We start from the raw sequence: 22,180 nt of genomic DNA on the forward strand, positions 1-22,180 counted from the left end.
GGGATAGACAGAGTTGATGTGGATCAGCTTTTCCCTTTGAGAATAGGGAAGATTCAAACAAGAGGACATGACTTCAGAATTAAGGGACAGAAGTTTAGGGGTAACATGAGGGGGAACTTCTTTACTCAGAGAGTGGTAGCGGTGTGGAATGAGCTTACAGTGGAAGTGGTGGAGGCAGGTTCGTTGGTATCATTTAAAAATAAATTGGATAGGCATATGGATGAGAAGGGAATGGAGGGTTATGGTATGAGTGCAGGCAGGTGGGACTAAGGGAAAAAAGTTGTTCGGCACGGACTTGTAGGGCCGAGATGGCCTGTTTCCGTGCTGTAATTGTTATATGATTATATGATGAGAAGCAAAGCATAATGGTTAATGGCCAGGCTTCCACATGATTCAGTTGGCACCCGTTTTGTTTTTTTTGCAATGATCGTTTACATCTGAATGTAAGGGACATGATAGTTTGGAGGCAAGGCAAAAAAAAAATCATTGTGAGGTTGACAGTGAGAGGAAAAGCTTTAGATCACAAAACAAAAAAATGGTTTGGTCACTCAGGCAGCAAACTGACAAATGGAATTTAATACCGAAAGAATAAAGTAAGGCATTTGTGGAGGTGCGAAAGGAAATATACAATGAGAGGATATTGAGCGATGTAGACAGAGGGACATCTGTTGCCTCTGGTGTGTGTGTGGAACCTTAAAAGTGAGAGAATAAGTCAAGGTGGTTGAAACACAGGATGCTACTGATCATGAGCAGAGGCACCGAGTACAACTTGGGAATTGCTTACTGTCCTAGTCACCATATTACATGAACGATGTGCTTGCATGGGGAAAAATCCATTTGAGACTTACAAAAATCTTAATTGGACTGGAATGCTATCGTTTTGAAAAAAACCCAACACTGGATAAATTGACTACCTTGCTACCTCAACGAGCCTGCAAGAATCAAAATACAGCCTGTTTAATCTTGCATTGACCCTTTCTTCCCCTATCATAAAGGACTAGATATTATTCTGTCAACAAGCACAATTGTAAATACTATTTTTAATTATTATGGATTTTCATATTTGCACCGCCTGAGGGGGACTGGAATGTGGGAGTTTTGTCAAACCCATACCAAGCTGTGGGTGGCTAATGTAGCAGACCTTTGCAATCAATATCCACGTGGGTAGTTTACACCCCAGCGGTATGAACCTTGACTTCTCCAATTTCAGGTATTCCTTGCTTTCTCCCTCCTTCCCCACCCCTTCCCAGCTCTCACAGCCTACTGTCTCCACCTCTTCCTTTCTGCCCCCCCCCTCCCCCCCAACATCAGTCTGAAGAAGGATCTCGACCCGAAACGTCGCCTATTCCTTCGCTCCATAGATGCTGCCTCACCCGCTGAGTTTCTCCAGCTTTTTTGTCTACCTTCCATTTATATTAACCTCGGCGTCCTACCACTCCTCACTGTCTCAAGATTCCTCAACAGGTACAGGTCCTCAGATTATGAACACCCTACTAAAGGATATTCAGTACATATGAACGAGCATTTAGGAGACCAGCAGTAGAGATTTGCTAGTTACTGTGGGGGTTGCAGTCATCTTTTGTCAGGTGGGAAAAGGAGCATTTCCACATGACTTCTCTTCCCACACGCAAATTCAAGCCAAAACAATCGTGGAGAGGGGTGGGGTTGAGCCAAGCAGAGCTGGGAATGCAGAGTAGACTCATTCACTGAGTCAGTGAGGTTGACAGGCATCCGCTCTTCCGGCACCTGTTCGTTCTCCCGTTACAGCTGTTCTTGTTTATTTTCAGTTTACGAACAGTTCTGAGGAATGGAAGCCTCTCATAACCTGGGCACTTCCTGTAATATGAATTTGTGCATTTTTAAGTACAAGTCTATTTTGCATTGAATCTACCCAGCCAATTTTAGGAATGGGAATGCCACTGCTAAATCAGGCAGATTTAACTTGATCCTCAATTATAGCTGAAGAAGGGTCTCGACCCGAAACGCCAGCCATTCCTTCTCTCCAGAGATGCTGCCTGACCCACTGAGTTACTCCATCATTTTGTGTCTATCCTCTAGCCACTTCCCAACCTGTAGAGGATAAAGAACTACATAGCTATGAAAAGGAAAGATAGCTGACAAAAAAATGTTTCTGTCAATGGATAAGTGCAGTGCTTAACAAATTCATTAAGCTATGAATAAGGAATACTTCAGTTACATGGTAATTTACTGATAGAAATCATGCAGAGATTTAAAAAAAGACACTTGGAGGTGGATTCTAAAGAAACAGCCAAAACAGCCTAAACGAGAGCTTGCATTTTTTAAATATTCATATTGAGAGCTTGCACATTTCATTCATATCCATTCACATTGTTATATGACTTATTTCCAATTAAGTTTGGCTCTTTTGTAAATTGAAAGGACTTTGCAAATTTTTAAATACTTGACCATAACGTATAGCAGGAGGTAAAACTATTTTTTCAGTAGGCCAAGTATCTCAACTTTCTTAAGAAGTATTTTCCTACCTATCTAAAAAATTATAAATTCGTATCTGAAATAATATGCTACATTTCTTCCCGCATCCAGACGATTACATTTTCACCATCAGCAAATTTTCTCATATATTATCTGAGTAATGGAAAGGCAAGGGAGAGGGGTGATGGTGGTGAGGAAGACAATAATTTAGCGATTAATGACTCAATTGGCCCAAATTCACTATTGTCTCAGTTTCTATTCAAACACTTCATTGTTTGAAAGTAAAATTAACGTATCTTTTTGATCTTCTGAACCCTCAAGAAACAAGCAGGCACATGGCATGATGGGATATCATGCTTCTTTCATAACTGGAATACAGGCTGAATTAACAATTAAATGTCTGTTTTCATGACGCAAGATTCCTAATTTAAAAAAAAAAACCTAATTGAAAAAGTTGATGAACTTTGCTGGAATTTAGAATGGGTCAGAGAAGTGGTGATTTAATTAATTCTAATTCTAGTTGGATTTTCAGTGGCTTACTGTAGAATTGTCTTCAGTGGTCCACCACACAAAAAAACAACCATCTCCTCAAAGTTTCATCCAAAAAAGTAATTTCTGTTGCCTTCCAACAGAGCTTACAAAAATGCTCGGGTTGGTTAAAAAGCTGACATTGCCCACACCCGTTACTTAAACTCCTTTCGTTCAGTTAAATGCACATTTATATTCACCAAACCAGTGTAAAGAACCTTTTTGATGGCAAGTACAGACTGGTACTTGACGACTGGCATGGACAAGATGGGCCGAAGGGATTATCTCCATGCTATATGATTCTTAAATGCACCCCTGCCTCAGTAGGTCATAGCAAACTCCACATTCTAACCAGTCAAGGCAGTTAGAGGGTTTAAGAAGGAACTGCAGATGCTGGAAAATCGAAGGTAGACAAAGGTGCTAGAGAAACTCAGCGGATGTGGCAGCATCTATGGAGCGAAGGAAAATGGGCAACGTTTCGGGCTGAAACCCTCAGCGGATGCGGCGGCATCTATGGAGCGAAGGAAATAGGTAACGTTTTGGGCCAATACCCTTCTTCGGAGAAAAGGTAGAGTGAGAATAAAGACGAAGGAGCACAAGGCAAGGTTGATTCACATCTTTTCAAGTGTCACCATTTAAGCTTTTGTTTCCCTGCTCTCTCCCCTTCCCCCCTCCACTGCCAAATTAGCCCTTACCTGATGATCTCCACATCTTTTCCTTGTGGCAACCCTGACTGGTGTAACTCTTAGATATTTTCCTTTGCCCCATCCATCCATCTCCCATTCTCACAGAAGATTAAAACTAACCCGTCTTCTCTCTTTTCCAGCCCTGACTCAAAGTGCAAACTGTTTCTCTCGCCACAGAGTCATTTGCCCAGTGTTTCCAGCATCTTCTAGTTATCACAATGGCACTTCTTAGTCAGAGTTAAACAGTACAGAAAGAGGCTCTTCAGCCCAACTCATCCATGCTGACCACGATGCCCCATTTAAGCTAGTCCCATCTGCCCACACTTGGCCCATATCTCTCTCAACCTTTCCTATCTATGTCCCTGTCCAAGTGTCTTTGAAATGCTGTTTTAGTATCTGCCTCAACTAACTCTTCCGGCAGCTCATTCCACCCGAAGAGTGAGAAGATTTACCCTCAGGTTCCTATTAAATCTTTCCATTTTCTGATGAATAAAATAAACATTTGTCCAGGTACCAATCCTTATGGAACTCCATTTTGTATCTTTCGTCCATCTGAGTGACTACTCTAAACTCGTATGTCACCTTCAACATGGCACTTGTAGCTGTTTAAAGGAAAGTGATATTACTGCATTAGTGATGAGTATTTCATCATATTCCTGAGCCTCATAAATGATAAAGCTTTGAATAGTTAGATGGCTAAAAAAACTCAGCTTTGCCTTGATCCAGTAACCACAAGGTTGATTTGGCTAGTTACTATAATGTTTTGAAAAGCAAAAAGTTTGAAAAGCAGAAAGAATGCCATCCATTAAAACATTCCCCAAGCTCATTATCCATTTATCAAAATATATACATTACCAATATGTTTTCAACTCAACGCGGAGACACAAAGCAAACAATTATAATTTCTTCCACGCTCAGGCTACGAATTGGATGGAAAAGAATGTTGTCCTTTTTTTCCCCATCCAAGGCAACAGAAAGAGAGACAACTTTATTTTATCATTCGGGCTTGTATATCATGATTAATAATAAAGGATAATGAAATGATATAACAATCAACAGTAAGCTTTTTCAGTTGTGTGTGTAAATTAAAGAGGAAATTAATCCTATTAATTGTCTGCAATTTGAGAAAGAATTGATTTAATACTGGGGCAATATATTTGCCAATGATAGAAGATCCAATGCATTTATCAAGGATAGAAGGTCTTTGCGTATCTATCAGTGGATAACCAATGCTACACAAATTTGCGCATATTGGCAATGCAAACACTTAACAGCTTAATACAGATTTTAAGTATTGCAGAAGGTTGGTGAAAAATTATAGTCATTAAAAGAGCCCAAGTAATTTGAATCATAAAAAATTAACTATGACGTTAACACACCAACGTAATTAGTTAATACAGTTATCAAGCTATACAAGGCTTTCAAAATAGTTTCTGCACATCTCCAAATATACCACATACCCAGCGACACCAACATGGAAATTTTAGATAAAAATTAGTAAATACGTTGTTGACTTTTCCAAAAGAATAAATTAAGGATTATGTAAATACCACCTCGTCTATTGAACGTGTGCTGAAAGATAGCAACCACAAATTGACACTAAATTAAAAAAAACATCAGCTCCGTAGACAACTTTTAAGATATCCGAATACAAAGAACGACAATTGTAATCTGGAATCATTTTGGTGAGGGCAATGACATCTCCTCACCAATACCTTCACTGCTTTCCTAAAAAATGTTTTTGTACTGTGTAAATCTCTAAACTACTTCCATGTTGCTCAAATTTGGCTCTTTCTCTCTGCTCGCATCCAAACTCTTCCTTTATGCATTCCTGCACTTGCAATATTCTCTACCCCACTCTTCCCATATACACTTTCTCCAGATATTCCCTTTGAGTTTCCTTGTGCACAATGCCCACACACTAATTTCTCGTTTCTTTTCAATTTCATCTCTTCTCTCTCCAGATCAGGCTTGCTGCATTTGTCCACCATGTCACACACTGTACCTCTACTTCCCCAGAAGGCAGATGCAAATCCAACATGTCTCCAATGACTCTTACCAATTTTTACAAAAGCACCGTAGAAGGCAGTCTACTTGGATGCATCTCAGCTTGGCATGGCAGCTCCAAGACTGCAAGAAATTGCAGAGTTGTAGCCCAGACCATCATGCAAACCAACCTCTCTTCCATTGACTCTACACTGCACGCTGCCAACGTTATTCTCCCTTCACCCCTCCCCATTGGGCAGAAGCTTGAAAGCATGCACCACCAGATTAAAAAACTGCTTCATGTGCGCTGTATATCGGATTGTTGAACGGATGCCAAGGATAGGACACGCAATCTCACAATCTGCTACCCTTGCACTTTTTGCATTTTCTGCTATCTGCACTGATTATTCTCTTTTGCACTTCCTGATGTCCTCATGCATGATAATGATTCACCTGGATAACGCATAAAACAAAAGTTTTTTTAGTATACACACAAAATTGTGTTCCCCAGACTACAAAGAGCAAATCCACTTGCAATGCACTTCATAGATGCGAGTCATTTTGCGCAATTCTGAATAGGTGCAATACAAATTCAAGTGATTTCCTTTAACAAGGACAGGGAATTTGGAAGTCACAGATACTCTATTCCATTTTATTATTGCATTTCAAATGCTTTAGAATTACAATTACAATGTAGCGGGCAATATTGCATTCAATGCATAGCTATGCTAAAATCATACGTCACAATTTGGAATCGAAGTTTGATTTCAGTGGAAGAATAATCACGTTCGAAATAATTTGCTTCAAAATAAATATTGGCTGCATTCAACACGCATTAAATATTGAGTTTAAGATGTGCTAAACAGATTTATAGCAATTTTCCCATCTGACAGGACCATTTGGGGATGTGCTTTTTGCCTTGCCTTCGCCTTCCCAAAAGGACAGTTCATAGCTCAGAATTTACAATAATTATGGTTAAGAAACCACCAGTATAATTGTCAAAATTAACAACTTCTGGCAATTTTACATGCATAATTAAACATGAAAATCCAGGCAGCTGCTATTAGTGATATTCTGCTGTTCTGCAGACTTCACAGATACAATGAACAAAGAATCACGGAGAACTAAATATGTTTTATAAAGGAAGCATATTTATTTTACTGTAAAAATATTAAGATTGCAAATGACACACCCAGGAGGGGAAAATGTAAATTACAAGGATGCTGCAAAGATCAGGGTAATTTAGACAAGTTGAGTGAATGGGCAAATGCCCGACAGATATGATTTAAAATGGATAAGTGTGGAAGATGCATGATTTGGATATCCTTATATATCCATAGCACAAAGAAGGCATTCTGGTGCAGACAGCAGTTAGTGAAGCAACAGGTATATTGGCCTTCATAGCAAGATAATTTAGAAGCAAGAAAGTCTTATTGCAGCTGCACAGGGCTTTGCTAAGATTGCATCTGGAGTTCGTGTTCAGGAAGAAGCTGTTTACCATGGAAGTGCAATGAAGATTTACTAGACAGATTCCCATAATGGCAGTGTTGACGCACAAGCAGAGACCAGGTTGGTTAGGCGCATGTTCTCTAGAGTTTAGAAGAACAAAGACATTACAGAAGTTATACAATTCTAACAGAAGCAGGCAAAAAGATACCCTGCATAGCCGAACAATCCAGAACCAAGGATAGAACCTCAGTATTACAAGGTTGACCATACAGCACCAAAATAAAATTAGGAATTTCTTCACCCATAGCTTGGTGAATCTGTGGCAAACTCTACCACAAATCATCAAGAATATGTTGGGCGAGTCCAGAACCAGGGGCCACAGTCTTAGAATAAAGGGGAGGCCATTTAAGACTGAGGTGAGAAAAAACTTTTTCACCCAGTTGCGAATTTGTAGAATTCCCTGCCACAGAGGGCAGTGGAGGCCAAATCACTGGATGGATTTAAGAGAGTTAGATAGAGCTCTAGGGGCTAGTGGAATCATGGGATATGGGGAGAAGGCAGGCACGGGTTATTGATTGGGGACGATCAGCCATGATCACAATGAATGGCAGTGCTGGCTCGAAGGGCCAAATGGCCTCCTCCTGCACCTATTTTCTATGTAGAACAAGGTACATAAAGGGTCTCAACCCAAAACTTGACTGTTCCTTTTTCAGATGCTGCCAGATCCATGAGTTCCGCCAGCAGCACATTTTTGCTTCAGATTCCAGCACCTGGACTCCTATGCCCTTGATGCTGGAGATCAAGGGATATGGGGAAAAGATTGGAACAGGATAATGATATGGATAATCAGCTATAATTGTGATTAATGTTAGAGCAGGCCTTAAGGACCTATCCTTATTTACCAAAAACTGTAAACAAGTTTACTTCAGCTATGTGTGTTGGGAATCTAGAGCAAAAGCAGTGAAAACACTAAACAAGTTATTTCCAGCATCTTTAAAAAAAAAGAACAAGAATTAACGATTCAAGTTAGGAGGCTCTGCATCAGGGCATCCATAGGGTTTGATAGTCAATAAATTACTTATGAACTGCAAGCACTGTTATGCTATAGAAAACAGCCATCTTGTGCATAGTAAACTCTCAAACACTAAACAAATTGGGCAATATTGGTCACGATATGGGGAATAACAATACTGTACACCTAAAATGCTTAGTGATGTTTTGCATGTCCATCTGAGAATACAGATGACCTTGTTTTACATCATTTCCAAAAGATGGCAGCTCCAACTGTACAACACTTTCACTACTGCACAGATGTTGCATTCTACATTTGTGAACTAAGCCAAAAGATTTATAGAGTCACAGAGTTCATACAGCATGGAACAGGCCCTTCGGCCCATCCCAACCAAGTTACCCCATAAGATAAAATGTTTAAGAAGGAACTGCAGATGCTGGAAAATCGAAGGTAGACAAAAATGCTGGAGAAACTCAGCGGGTGAGGCAGCATCTATAGAGCGAAGGAAATAGGCAATGTTTAGTGCTGAACCGATGCCTATTTCCTTTGCTCCATAGATGCTGCCTCCCCCGCTGAGTCTCTCCAGTATTTTTGTCTACCCCATAAGATATTCCTACTTGCCCGCATTTGGCCCATATCCCTTTAGACCTTTATCATGTACTTGTCCAAGACAATTTCAAATTTAGATATGAAAAATGAACTAGATGTCATTACTTCAATATTTAAAAGTTCTTTGGTATCAAAAATATGCAATAATAATAAAAACTATAATATTTCAACTTCCATCTTCAAGCATTTGCCAAATATCTAAATTTTTAAAAATTGAAAGGATGATAAAATGGAGGGTTTATCTGATTGGCTATGCTGTCAGATTGATGAAATTGTTATTTCACACCAGAGATGCACTACAGATGGTGCCAGACTGCCGATCACGTTGGGAAAGGTCTACAGGAGAGTTAATGGGATAAATCTTCTGCCAGGATCGGCAACAGATCTTCCAGAAAATATACCCGTAACTAAGCAATTCCGAAACCGAGACGGCACTGCTGCTTTCTGCTCTGAGAATTAGCCAGGCGACTTCTGCACTGCCCTGTTGGACTCCTCCAAGGCCAATGGGGCAGCATGAATATTTTTGCACATATCCAAATCTTAGGCCATCAGATTCAACATTATGTGCACTGCATGCTAATCAGCAGCCAGCCCAGTAGACCCATTCAAATCAAAGAGAGAAATCAAATGGCAGTAGGTCTTATAATTGGATTTATGTTAATTTACATGTTTTAATTGTTTTAAATTTGTATTTTTAAATTGCTATAACATTGAAATATAATAATAATTTTAATATTAACATGACACTGGAAGACTGGGAGAATATTGAATGTTGAGAAAATATATTCACAGGTGGAGATGACATGTGACTCTAATGATCCCCTGCACACGCCGACTGAAAAATTCCCGGCTTTATAATCTCCTTAATCCAGCTTCCAGTGGCTACAAGGTCATGTGATAGGAGCAGAATTAGGCAATTCGGCCCATTGCCTACTCCGCCATTCAATAATGGCTGATCTATTTCTCTCTCCTAACCCTATTCTCCTGCCTTCCCCCCCCCCATAACCCTTGACACATGTACTAATCAAGAATATATCTATCTCTGCTTTAAAAATATCCATTGACCTGGCCCCCATAGCCTTCGGTGGCAAATAATTGAACAGATTCACCACCCTCTAACTAAAGAAATTCCTCATTTCCTTCCTAAAGGAACATCCTTTAATTCTGAGGCTATGACCTCTGGTCCTAGATTCGCCCACAAGTGGAAACATCCTCTCCAGATCCACTCTATCGAAGTCTTTCACTATTCGGTAAGTTTCAATGAGGTCTCCCCCTCATCTTTCTAAACTCCAGCGAGTACAGGCCCAGTGCTGTCAAACCCTCATTATGTTAACCCACTCATTCCTGGGATCATTCTTGTAAACCTCCTCTGGACCCTCTCCAGAGTCAGCACATCCTTCCTCAGATATGGTGCCCAAAATTGCTCACAATACTCCAAATGCAGTCTGACCAGCGCCTTATAGAGCCTCAGCATAACATCCCTGTTTTTGTATTCTAGCCCCCTTGAAATAAATGCTAGCAATGCGTTTGCCTTCCATACTCCCGATTCGACTTACAAATTAATGTTTTTGGAATCCTGCACCAGCACTCCCTTTGCACCTCAGATTGCTGGATTCTCTCACCAGTTAGAAAATAGTCTACGTCTTAATTCCTACTACCAAAATACATGGCTTCACACTTTGCTAAGGACCCACACCATCCTGGCCACACACTCATCTCCCCGCTACCTTCAGGTAGAACGTACAGGAGCCTGAAGACTGCAACGACCAGGTTCAGGAATAGATTCTTCCCCACAGCCAGCAGGCTATTAAACTCGGCTCGGACAAAACTCTGAACATTAATAGCCCATTATCTGTTTATTTGCACTTTATCAATTTATTCATGTGTGTATATATTTATATAATGGTATATGGACACACTGATCTGTTCTGTAGTCATGCCTACCATGTTCTGTTGTGCTGAAGCAAAGCAAGAATTTCATTGTCCTATCAAGGACACATGACAATAAACCCTCTTGAATCTTGAATATTCCAACTGCTACTTATCTGACCACTCTCCCAACCTGTCCAAGTCCTTCTGCAGAGTCCCTGCTCCTCCTCCACCTATTTTCGAATCATCCGCTAACTTGGCCACAAAGCCTTCAATCCCTTCACCCAGGTCATTAATTTACAACATGAAAAATAGCGGCCCCAGCACCAAACCCTGCAGAACTCCGCTAGTCACTGCCAGGCTAGCGTAGATGGAAATCTTGGCTGGCAAGAGCAAGTTGAGTCAAAGGGCCTGCTTCAATGCTGAATTACTCTATATAAATTAAAGATAGTTCTTAAAATATTTCCACTCTTTCAAAAAGGGAAGACAAATTAGCTTCAAATCTGGATGTAATACGCTAGATAGAGCATCACTCAGCAACACAACAATCTATTTTCAACAGATGCAATTTAACTTCTTGCAACATTGTTACTATGTTCACAATGAAAGAAAACAGTCAGTGTGTGTAGGCGTTGAGAATTGCTTGGTTTTCAATAAACATTCCAGATCTCTGCATTCTTCCAATGTCGGTTTGTTGCATACTGCCAATTCCGTATTATATCAGTGGACTCGGCCACGAAATTCCCATTCTTAAACTTCTCCACTTTAAAAAAAACTACTGTTCCATTACATCTTTGATTATGTTAGTTAGTACAGGCCACTGCAAAGCTATTACATGGGAGAAACTCTTTTGTGGCTCGAAAGATTGGTCCTGCCATTTGGATTTAAAACCAAACTTGCCTGCAGCCTTCTTCATTGCCTCACTATAATTTATATTCCTCCCCTCCCCCCCCCCCCCTCCCCTTTGCACAATAATAATGCATATGATCAAGGGCCAAAAAGATGAAATTACAGAATTAATGGGCAAAGGTATCTGGATGAGCTCATTTATAAAAGGAGCGGATGGAACACTGCCCAGGCCATAAAAACATTTGAATCAAAAGTTAACAAAGGTTATAATGAAGACCAAGTAGAAGATCAGAGACCATGGCAGAAACTGCAGATGTTATAGAAACATAGAAAACAGGTGCAGGAATAGGCCATTCTGCCCTTCGAGCCAGCACCACCATTAAATATGATCATGGCTGATCATCCAAAATCAGTACCCCGATCCTTCTTTTTCCCCCATATCCCTTGATTCCTTTAGCCCGAAGACTTAAATCTAACTCTCGCTTGCAGAAGAATGGAGCCGATATGGTTATTAGAAATCTGAAAACCAAACTAAAAGTTGAAAGACAATGAAAAAATACCGGAGATACTCCCGAATCATAGTTTTTTTGCAAATACATATTTTTAAGTTTATCATCTTTTGCACCTAACATATGTTAACATTATTAAGAAACACTAGGCTCTGCCTCCCCAGCAGACAACTACTAGAGAAATAGCATTGTCCATGATGCAGATTATCACTGCTTTCATATAATGACTAAAAATTCATTACAAGCAAACCAATACGAATTAATCTTGACTGCACAGTTTAAGAATAAGGGCTAGACCATTGAGGACTGGTATGAGGAAACACTTTTTCATCCAGAGTTGGGAATCTGTGGAATTCTCTGCAACAGAAGGCAATGGAGGCCAATTCACTGGATGTTTTCAAGAGAGTTGGATTTAGCTCTTAGGACTAAAGGAATTAAGGGATATGGAGAAAAAGCAGGAACGGGGTACTGATTTTGGATGATTAGCCATGATAATATTGAAGGGCGGTGTTGGCTCGAAGGGCCGAATGGCCTATTCCTGCACCTATTTCACATCCCTTTCACAATGCCCCAATTGCGTTACAGGTAATTAAGTATTTTTAAATGCATGATCAGCATTATAGGAAACCAGCATCCAACTGTCAGCTCCCATATACACCTGTTTTTTTTTAATGTTTCTATGCTTCACCCTCAAAACACAGCATAAACAGCAAGAAATTTCTTCAAAACCTTTGCAACAATTCTCCAGAAATAAAACGTAGACACAAATGCAGGAGTAACTCAGCGAGACAGGCAGCATCTCTGGAGATAAAAGAGCATCTCCAGAAATAAAATTATATTTATAAGCAGAGTGAAGTTGATGTAGTCTGAATGGACTTCAGTTAGCTCTCCCACATGGGAGGCTATAGAACAGAGAACAGTACAACACAGAAACAGATCTTTCAGCCAACAGACCAAACATGATGCCAAGACCAATTCTTACCTGCCTGCACATAATTCTTATCCCCCCCTACTCTTTGCATAGAATCCTTGCAATCTGCAAAGGATTGGACCAAAGATCAGAGAAAATCCAGAATATGTCAAACTGGATCCAAGTGTGTTTGGTAACAGGAGGGAAAGGTGTGTTATGTATGTGATTGGAAGATTTGATCAGTGGTGTTTCATAGGCATCAGTCCTAGGGCCCTTTCTGTTTGCCATATACATAAATAATCTGTTATGAGTTTAGGGGGTACAATTAGCAAGTTTGAGATGACATGAAAAAGGAGATGGTTTTCAGAGTGAAGAAAAAAAGTCCGTTTAGAGGATGATGGAAATCAGTTGGCAAAATGGCAAAAACAATGGCAGACAGAATTTAACTCGGATAAGAAACGGACGGATGTTAGGGAAGGGATTGGGAAAATGGGGAGATGAAATTAATTACACTAATAGAACGGAGATGTCTAACTGAATTTGTTATGCCTTAAACAAGCATTATTAAAACATTAGCTAGCATTGTATAAAGACACTAAAGAGATACTAATTATTCACATCCCTTTCACAATGCCTCAATTGCGTTACAGGCAATTGAGTATTTTTAAATGTATGATCAGCATTGTAGGAAACCAGCATCCAACAAACACAGTCAGCTCCCATATACATCAAAATGACAAGAAATGTTTTGTTGAGAAACACATACTGACTAGAATACTGGGACAATTCACTTATTCGTCACGGTATCTTTTTACATCCACCCGAGAGAGCAAATGCAGTGCGTTATACTCCATCCAAAAGACTGCACTTCTAACCGTGCAACACCACCCCAGCTGCTGCTGCTGCACAGCCTGCAGAATTGTTGAAAAAGTCTCTTAAATGGAAAACAATGCCACTTCCAACCATTAACTCAATTGCAACTTTCCCACTGTTTGTAAAAGAACACCATTATAATATCACATTTACATCAAGTTTCCTAGGTTTAAACCGACTCAGTTACATAGCAATTGTAACAAGCCCTGCATGCGCTCGTGCTTTTCCATTCAAACTACACCAACCCTAAAGCACACGCATACAATAAAACACCCATGCAAATGCTGGGATTTCTTGCAATTAGTCAAGTACAGGCCCAACTCCTGTTTTTCGAATAATGGGTGCTGAGGGGGAAGGGAAAGCACAAACCCGAATAGGAATTGTTAACAGCTGCTACTTTTAGGAGCACCAATAGGATTGACTTAGAAATACAATGGTCTTTTTTTCCCATACAGATGCAATTGTATGTGTAAGTCACACAGATGCAATTTTTTTAATGCAATGACCACATTGCAGGCTGTATTTTGAAATACAATGACCAGTTTGCAGGCGAAAATGTGAAATTCAATGGCCAGATTCGAGGCTGTATTTTGAAATGTAATAGCCAGATTGCAGGCTATATTTTGACATACAATGAGCTGATTCCAGGCTATATTTTGAAATGCAAGCGTCAGGTTGCAGGCTACACTAACACAAGTGTTGGGGGGGGGGGGGGGAGATGTGGATGCTTTTGATGCCCACCCTGTGCAGACTTACCCAGCTTTCCCCGAGACTCCTCCAGCTTCTGGATCTGCTTCTCCAGGAACAAAACCGTAACGACGAACGCCACAACCACGAGCAGCTGCAATTTAGGCGGCATGATAATTCTTAGAAGCCCCATGAAATTATCAAGACATAACGCGGGGCGGGGGGGGGGGGAGTGGGGAGGGTGTGAGAAGAAGAAAACAAAAATAAACCCGCAAATATATGTATGTGAAGACAAATAAAATCACAAAAGATGGGAGAGGTGGCGAGGAGGAGTGAGGCGGCACGGTGTGGAACTGAGGGGAAATCCCGGGCGCCGAGAAAACATGGAGTATCTCGCCCCGGGGGGGTTTAAACAGACTGAGGGGGAAAAGGGTGGGTTTTGTTGTTTTCCCTTCCCTCACAAAAGACACCGAACGTCTTTCTCAGCGTCTTGGCCGGAGCCAGCGTCCGTCTCTCTCTCTCTGCTTTCCTCTCCTCTCGACGCCTCACCCCAGCGGCCCTCCCACTTCGACCGAGGGGGGGAGGAGACTCACTCCGCCCGGCGTGCTGCGTCATGGGCGTCTACCTCCACCCGCCGTGCTGCGTCATGGGCATCGACCTCTACCCGCCGTGATGCGTCATGGGCGTCTACCTCCACCCGCCGTGCTGCGTCATGGGCGTCTACCTCCACCCGCCGTGCTGCGTCATGGGCGTCTACCTCCACCCGCCGTGCTGCGTCACTCCCTCCTCCCACCTTCCCGCAGGCTGGGCGGCTGCACACAGATCCCGCCCCCTTCCTCCCTTCCCATTCGCCCCTCACCCGTCTGATTGACCTCACGTAGACCAATCGTACCGATCTCACCCTTGATTGACCGCTGTCTCCGCCAATCATTTCTGAGACAGCACCAGCCCCGCAACGCCCCCTTTCCTCGAAGACCTCTCCCTCACTCTCTCGGGGGTTGTCTACTCTCTCCGCCTGTAAAATAAATAAAAAAACGATGATAATACAGCAAAAAAGGACTAATTTAACAATTTTATTAAATATATATAATAATAACACATATTACACTTAAATTTAATGCCGTGCGACAGTTTATCTCCCGGCGGTAAGGTGCCCTGTGAAGGGGCTTTAGTTCAAGATGGCGGTGGACGCGTACCTGTTGTGGTTCTTCTCCCTCTTAAACGCGGTAATTGTTGGAATACTTTGATATAATCGTCGGAATACGTTGATATTCGTATTCAGCTTATGATTTTTCTCCGTGATATATGTCGCAGGGACGGATTGGGTTGTTCTTTGGTGGGGATTTCTCCGGCTCTGGGTTGGCGCGGGCCTCGCTGGAGGAAGCGCCGCTCCACCAGGATATGGTTTTGGTGACGTGGTGGTCACTGGCCGTCGTGGACTCACTGAGTAAAGAATTGTGTGCGGGAAGGAACGGCAGATGCCGGTTTACACCGAAGACAGGACACACAGAATGCTGGAGCAACTCAGCAGGACAGGAAAGCATCCCTGGAGAAAAGGAATGGGTCGAGACCCTTCTTCAGACTGAGAGTCAGGGAAGAGGAAGAGACACAGATGTGGAAGGGAAACGACAGACCAAAGGGGGGAACGATGATAAGGAAAAGTAGAATGGTTCAGTGATAGCTGAGGGGAAGGTGACAAGGAGGCATATAATCAGTTAAATTAATCAGAAGGATAGTGAAACTAGTCGGAACAGTGGAATTAGTCCATTATGTTGTTGTGGGATTTACTTTTAATTCAGCTACTGGTGTTGGTTTGTTTGATCTATGCAGTAGTTCATGTGATAGGAGCAGAATTAGGTCATCCGACCCATCAAGTCTCTTTAATTACTTCTGCTTTCCGAGCCCCCACTCCCTCATCTTTACTATGGACATTCATTCACCCTATACCATTCCCCACCAGGAAGGCCTCAAAGTCCTCAGTTTCTTCCTCAACTGCAGAACCATCCAATTCCCTTCTGCTAGCACTACTCTGCAGAGTGGAGCTGGTCCTTGTCCTCAACAACTTCTGCTTTGACTCCTCCCACCTCCTCCAAGTCCAAGGCGAGGTTATGGCCACCTGCATGGGCCCCAGCTATGCCTGCCTCCTTGTCGGTTGAACAATCCATGTTCCAGGTGTAGACTGGTGCTTTCCCTGAACTCTATCTCAGTTACATTGATGACTGCATCGGTGCTACCTCCTGCACCCATGCAGAACTCATGGACTTCATCAACTTCACCACCACTTTTCATCCTGTGCTCAAATTTACTTGGACCATCTCTGACACCTCCCTCCCCTTTCTTGATCTCACAGTCTCCATCACAAGAAATAGACTATCGACTGAATTCTATTACAAACCCACTGACTCCCACAACTATCTCACTACACTTCTTCCCACCCTGCTTCCTGCAAAGACTCTATTCCCTACTCCCAAGTTGTCCGTCTATGCTGCATCGGCGCCCAAGATGAGGTGTTCCATAATAGAACATCTGAGCTATCCTAATTCTTAAGGGAATGGGGTTCCCATCTCCCATCATAAATGAGGCCCTCACTCATGTCTCCTCGATACCCTGCAGCTCTGCCCTTGTTCCCCCTCTCCTAGTCATAACAGAGACAGAGTCCCCCCTGGTCCTTGCCTTCCACCCCATCAGCCGTCGCATACAATACATAGACCTCTGAAATTTCCACCACCTCCAACAGGATCCCTCCACCAACCATTTTTCCCATCTCCACCCCTTTCCGCCTTCCTCAGAGACCGTTCGCTCTGCAACACCCTGGTTGACTCATCCCTTCCCACCCAAATCGCCCCCTTTCCCAGGTACATTGCCCTGCAACCGCAGAAGATGTGACACCTGTCGCTATACCTCCTCCCTCGACTCTATCCAGGCACCTCGACAGTCATTTCAAGTTAGGCAGATAGATCGACACCTTCTACAACCTAATCTACTGTATCTGTTGTTCAAGATGTGGACTGTTATATATCGGCGAGAACAAACGCAGACTGGGCGATCGTTTCGCGGAACACCTTCGCTCAGCCAGCGTGAACTAACCTGATCTCCCAGTTGCTGGACATTTTAATCCTCCTTCCCATTCCTACACAGACCTTTCTGTCCTCAGTCTCCTCCATTGTCAGAGTGAGGCTAAATGCAAATTAGAGGAACAGCATCTCATATTTCGCTTGGGCAATTTACAGCCCAGTGGTATGAATATTGATTTCTCTCACATCAGGTAACCATGTCATTCCCTCTCCCTATATCCCTCCCCCACCCAAGTCACACAAACTTCTCATTTTCACCCTACAAACAGCTGGCAATGGCCTGTCTCCTTTATTATCGTTACTTTTTTACATAAGTACAATTGAGAAAATAAACACAAAAGTGCTGGAAGAACTGAGTTGAAGGAGCTCAGTGTGTCAGACAGCATTTGTAATGGTAGAAGATCGACACAAAATGCTGGAGTAACTCTCCGGATAGAAGGAATGGGTGATATTTTGGGTCGAGACTCTTCATCAGACTAAGAGTCAGGGAGTCAGCCAGAGCGCCTAATGACAGATGTTGCCTGACTTTCTGAGTTACTCCAGCATTTTGTGTTTTGCTCAAGATTCTGGCATCTGCAGTCTCTTGTATCTATACTCCCATAGTTCCCACTTCAGCCCATTGGTAGAGTATCTAGACTCACAAGAGACAGCAGATGCTGGAATCTTGAGCAAAAAAAAGGGTCATAGGAATTCACTGGGTCAGACAGCAAGTTTGGAGGGAAATAAACAACCTAAGTTTTGTGATGTTCCATCATCTGTCCACTTCCCTTCCACATGTGCTGTCTGACCCACTGAGATCCCCAGCACTTTGATTTTTGGTATTGCATTTGCTGGGTTGACGAAAGAAAAGGATAAAATATAACATACAAAGTGTATGGAAAGTAACATTAGTGCAACAATGTGCAAACAAGTAACTGCAGATGCTGGTTTACACTAACGGGCTCGAGGTGCTGCAGTAACTCAATGGATCAGGCAGCATCTCTAGAGAACATGAATAAGTGATATTTTAGGTCGGCACCCGAAACGTCACCTATCCATGTTCTCCAAAGATGCTGCCTGACTTGTTGAGTTGCTCCAGCACATCGTGTCCATTAGTGCAACAACGTGAGCTCCTGAAGTCACATGGTGTAGATGAAAATTGGTGTTGGGTGAACATGAAAGCAAATGTTAGATATGGAGACAAATAACTCTTAATTTAACCTGATGAGAATGTAATGAATATGAAATATTCTGCGTTATAGAATGCTTTTTTTAATGTAATAATTTGTGCCTCTGTTAGAATTTTTTTTTCTCTCCCTGAGCCAGAGGATTGGACATTGAAGTTAACGCTGAAGCTGGAGTGCATAACCAAATGAGTGTTCCACATTAGGATATGTTTCGCTTCAGTATGAAAATGAAGATATTTGGCCCATCAAGTCCATACCAGCAGTGGGAACAATCTAGCCTCTCCAGTCACCCTCTAGCCCTTCAAATTCTGTCCCTCCTCCATTTTCAGTACAATTGTTGAATCAACCTCCACTACTATATTCAAGAGAGAGAATGTGTGTAGGGGTGGAGCTGGGTGAACTCGGTTGAGTAGGATTGTGAGGAAGGGAAGCCTGCATCAATTTTGCCTTCATTCTATTTGCCCTATTTCTTGATCATTCTGCAATGGGAACAGTTTCTCTCTCTGTACAAGCTTCCTCTGTACAAGCTTCCCATTGTTCTACAGATTCGGCCACAATATTTGACTCCAATATGCTGATGCCAGATCTTTTCTGACCTCATCAAAGCCAGGCCTTCCCCAGTTCACATTTTTCCTTGAAGTGATCCATACCCTTAACCATGGCTATTCTAAATGTTGCAATATTGTGATCACAGTTTTATAATTGTTGCTCCGCTAATACTTGTTTCTCTTGGTTCTCTTCCCAGAACTGGGACTAGCAATGCTATCTTCTTTGATAGCACAGAAACATTTCACAAATTCCTCCTATTCTTTGTTCCCTTTTTTTTGGAATCCTAGTCCATACTTGGAATATTGAAAACCCATTATCACTACACTATGGCTTTTCCTTTTTACTGTACCTCGGTACATGTGACCATAAATGAAACTGAAAACTGCATACTTCTGCAAGTAACATATTTGCTCCTCAGCATCCTTTCTGCCTCTTCAGCAGCCTATAGAATAGTCCCAGTGGTGTAATCAGAGCTTTGCAACACCTGTCCCTATACCTCCTCCCTCGACTCCATCCAGGAACACCGACATTCCTTTCAGGTAAAGGCAGAGGTTCACTTGCACTCTTCCAACCTCATCTACTGTATCCGTTGTTCAAGAAGTGAACTCTTATACATCGGCGAGACCAAATACATCGCTGAAAACCTTCGCTCAGTCTGTCTGAACCTACCTAATCTCCCAGTTGCTAAACACTTTAATTCTCCTTCCCATTCCCACACAGACCTTTCTGTTCTAGGTCTCCTCCATTGTCAGAGTGAGGCTAAATGCAAATTGGAGGAACAGCATCTCATATTTTGCTTGGGAAGCTTACAGTGGAAGCTTACATTGGATAGACACAAAAAGCTGGAGTAATTTAGAAGGATAGGCAGCATCTCTGGAGAGAAGGAATGTCACCCATTACTCCAGCTTTTTGTGTCTATCTTCGGTTTAAACCGCCTTTTGCAGTTCCTTCTTACACATTACAACCCAGTGGTATGATTATTGACTTCCCTAACTTCAGGTAGCCCCGGCATTTCATCTCCCTCTATCCCTCCCCCACCCAAGTCGCACTAGCTTCTCGTTTTCACCCAACAAACAGCTAAGAATGGCCTGTTTCCTTTATCATTGTTACTTTTTTGCATATCTTTCATTCATTGGTCTTCATCTCTCTACATCATCGACTATATCTCTCGTTTCCCTTATCCCTAACCAGTCTGAAGAAGGGTCTCGACCCAAAACATCACCTATTCTTTCTCTCCAGGGATGCTGCCTGTCCCGCTGAGTTACAGCACCTTTTTGTGTCTATCTTTTGTTGTTTCTTAATTCTATACAGCGATTCAGTCCGTGATTGTTCCATGACATCCCCATATCCACTAATTTTCAGTCTACTAAGTTTACTCTGCCATTTCACTTGCCTATCTTACTTGAAAACCTTGTATCCAACAAGTATTGATCAGGTCTCTGTTGTTGTTGCAACCTTGTTATCTCATATGGTTATTTGTACCTGTTGCTCACCAAACATATTCAATACTCTTGTGAATTTCGATCATCCATTTGATCCTATCTTAACCCTTGTACTCTCCACCTGTTTCAATCTCAAAGCTTTCCATTTCTTGTTCAGGTGATGTTCTTCTCTCCCAGTCCTTATCACACGTTTCTGCTTTTTATTCCTCCCTGTTCTCAAAACCCCAGCCAAATTAGTTTAAAACAGACACATTACCCCATTCCCCTCTCCAACTACCCCAAGATGAATAAGCAAGTCGGTGAGCTCTGTTGAGGAGCAATCCAGCAAATCTGAACAGCTCATTCTTCAGCAGAAACTTCATCATGCTAATCTTAATGTGCTAATAAATATAATGCCTTTCATTCTGTACCATTTCCCTCACACGCATGAATCTGTCTTATCCCCATGGGTTAAAATGAGGCCCTATCTGATATGAAAATAACTACAAGACTGGAGGACCACGAAAGAGCCAACAACATTTATGAACTTTTCTTGCCTATTATTGTTCGTAGAAACTTTCTGTTGCCGATTGCAAGTTGACTGATGTTTTTCCTGCTTTGCACATTCTTTAAAGAAATGTCATGTCATAAGGAATAGTAGGAATAGGACATTCGGCCCATCAAGTCTACTTTACCATTCAATCATGGCTGATCTATCTCTCCTGCCTTCTCCCCATAACCTCTCAAACCTGCACTAATCAAGAATCTATCTGTCTCTGCCTTAAAAAAATATCCACTATATGTGTTTTGAGGAATCCTGAAATACTATGTAAGTGCTAATCATTTTTTGGCAACTGCCATTACATAGCTTCAGAACGCTCAACATGTATTTGAACTAAATGTTGAAAATGGAAATTAAAAATAAAATACTGTAAAGATTCAGCAGGTTTGACTGTTCTGTGAAGTATTTATTACTACCTATGCACAAGTAGTCAGAATAAAATGTATCAGCTTATACAGAAAGAATGTGAGGACTGCACTTTGAGAGTTAATAGGGTCTTAACTGTATGAATAACTTTGTTCTTTGTTTCATAGTTCACAGGTTCTAGGAGCATAATTCGGCCATTCGGTCCATCGAGTCTACTCTGCCATTCAATCATGACTAATCTATCTTTCCCTCTCAAACCTATTCTCCTGCCTTCGCTCCATAACCCCTGATACCCTTACTGATTCACTTGTTGATTCACTTATCGATTATTGATCATACTTGTTGATTACACTCACTGATTCACTTGTTACCTGGGTATAGCCAATCATTGTTCTTAGGATAGACATAAAATGCTGGAGTAACTCAGCGGTACAGGCGGCATCTATGGATAGAAGGAATGGGTGACTTTTCAGGTCGAGTCCCATCTTCAGACATTGTTCATACAGCTTTGTGCAGTCCCAAGATAAATTAAGAGTGAAAAATGTAATTCAACACTCCCGAGTGATCACCCTAAAACAATCCGGGAGAATGTTTATGATGTGTATTCTTTTTTTAGTCAAC

General features: G+C 41.9%; 2 protein-coding genes across 3 annotated transcripts in view; one reads left to right on the forward strand and one right to left on the reverse strand.

Annotated features, from left to right (window-relative positions):
• The window catches only part of hs2st1 (heparan sulfate 2-O-sulfotransferase 1), a 106,413-nt gene extending 91,421 nt beyond the window's left edge, over positions 1-14,992 (reverse strand). The window contains exon 1 of the mRNA XM_033029010.1: positions 14,491-14,992. Within this exon, the coding sequence (XP_032884901.1) occupies positions 14,491-14,614 (124 nt within the window). The 5' untranslated portion in view covers positions 14,615-14,992. The remainder of the gene's footprint in view (positions 1-14,490) is intronic.
• Positions 14,993-15,528: 536 nt separating this feature from the next.
• selenof (selenoprotein F) overlaps positions 15,529-22,180 on the forward strand; it is a 52,454-nt gene continuing 45,802 nt past the window's right edge. For both annotated transcript variants that reach the window (XR_004413355.1, XM_033029012.1), the window contains exon 1: positions 15,529-15,647. Coding sequence is in view for 1 of the 2 variants with exons in the window: in XM_033029012.1 (XP_032884903.1) it covers positions 15,600-15,647 (48 nt within the window). In the remaining variant the exon portion in view is untranslated. The remainder of the gene's footprint in view (positions 15,648-22,180) is intronic.

The sequence above is a fragment of the Amblyraja radiata genome, chromosome 10 (assembly GCF_010909765.2).
Source record: "Amblyraja radiata isolate CabotCenter1 chromosome 10, sAmbRad1.1.pri, whole genome shotgun sequence".
Lineage (NCBI taxonomy): Eukaryota > Metazoa > Chordata > Chondrichthyes > Rajiformes > Rajidae > Amblyraja > Amblyraja radiata.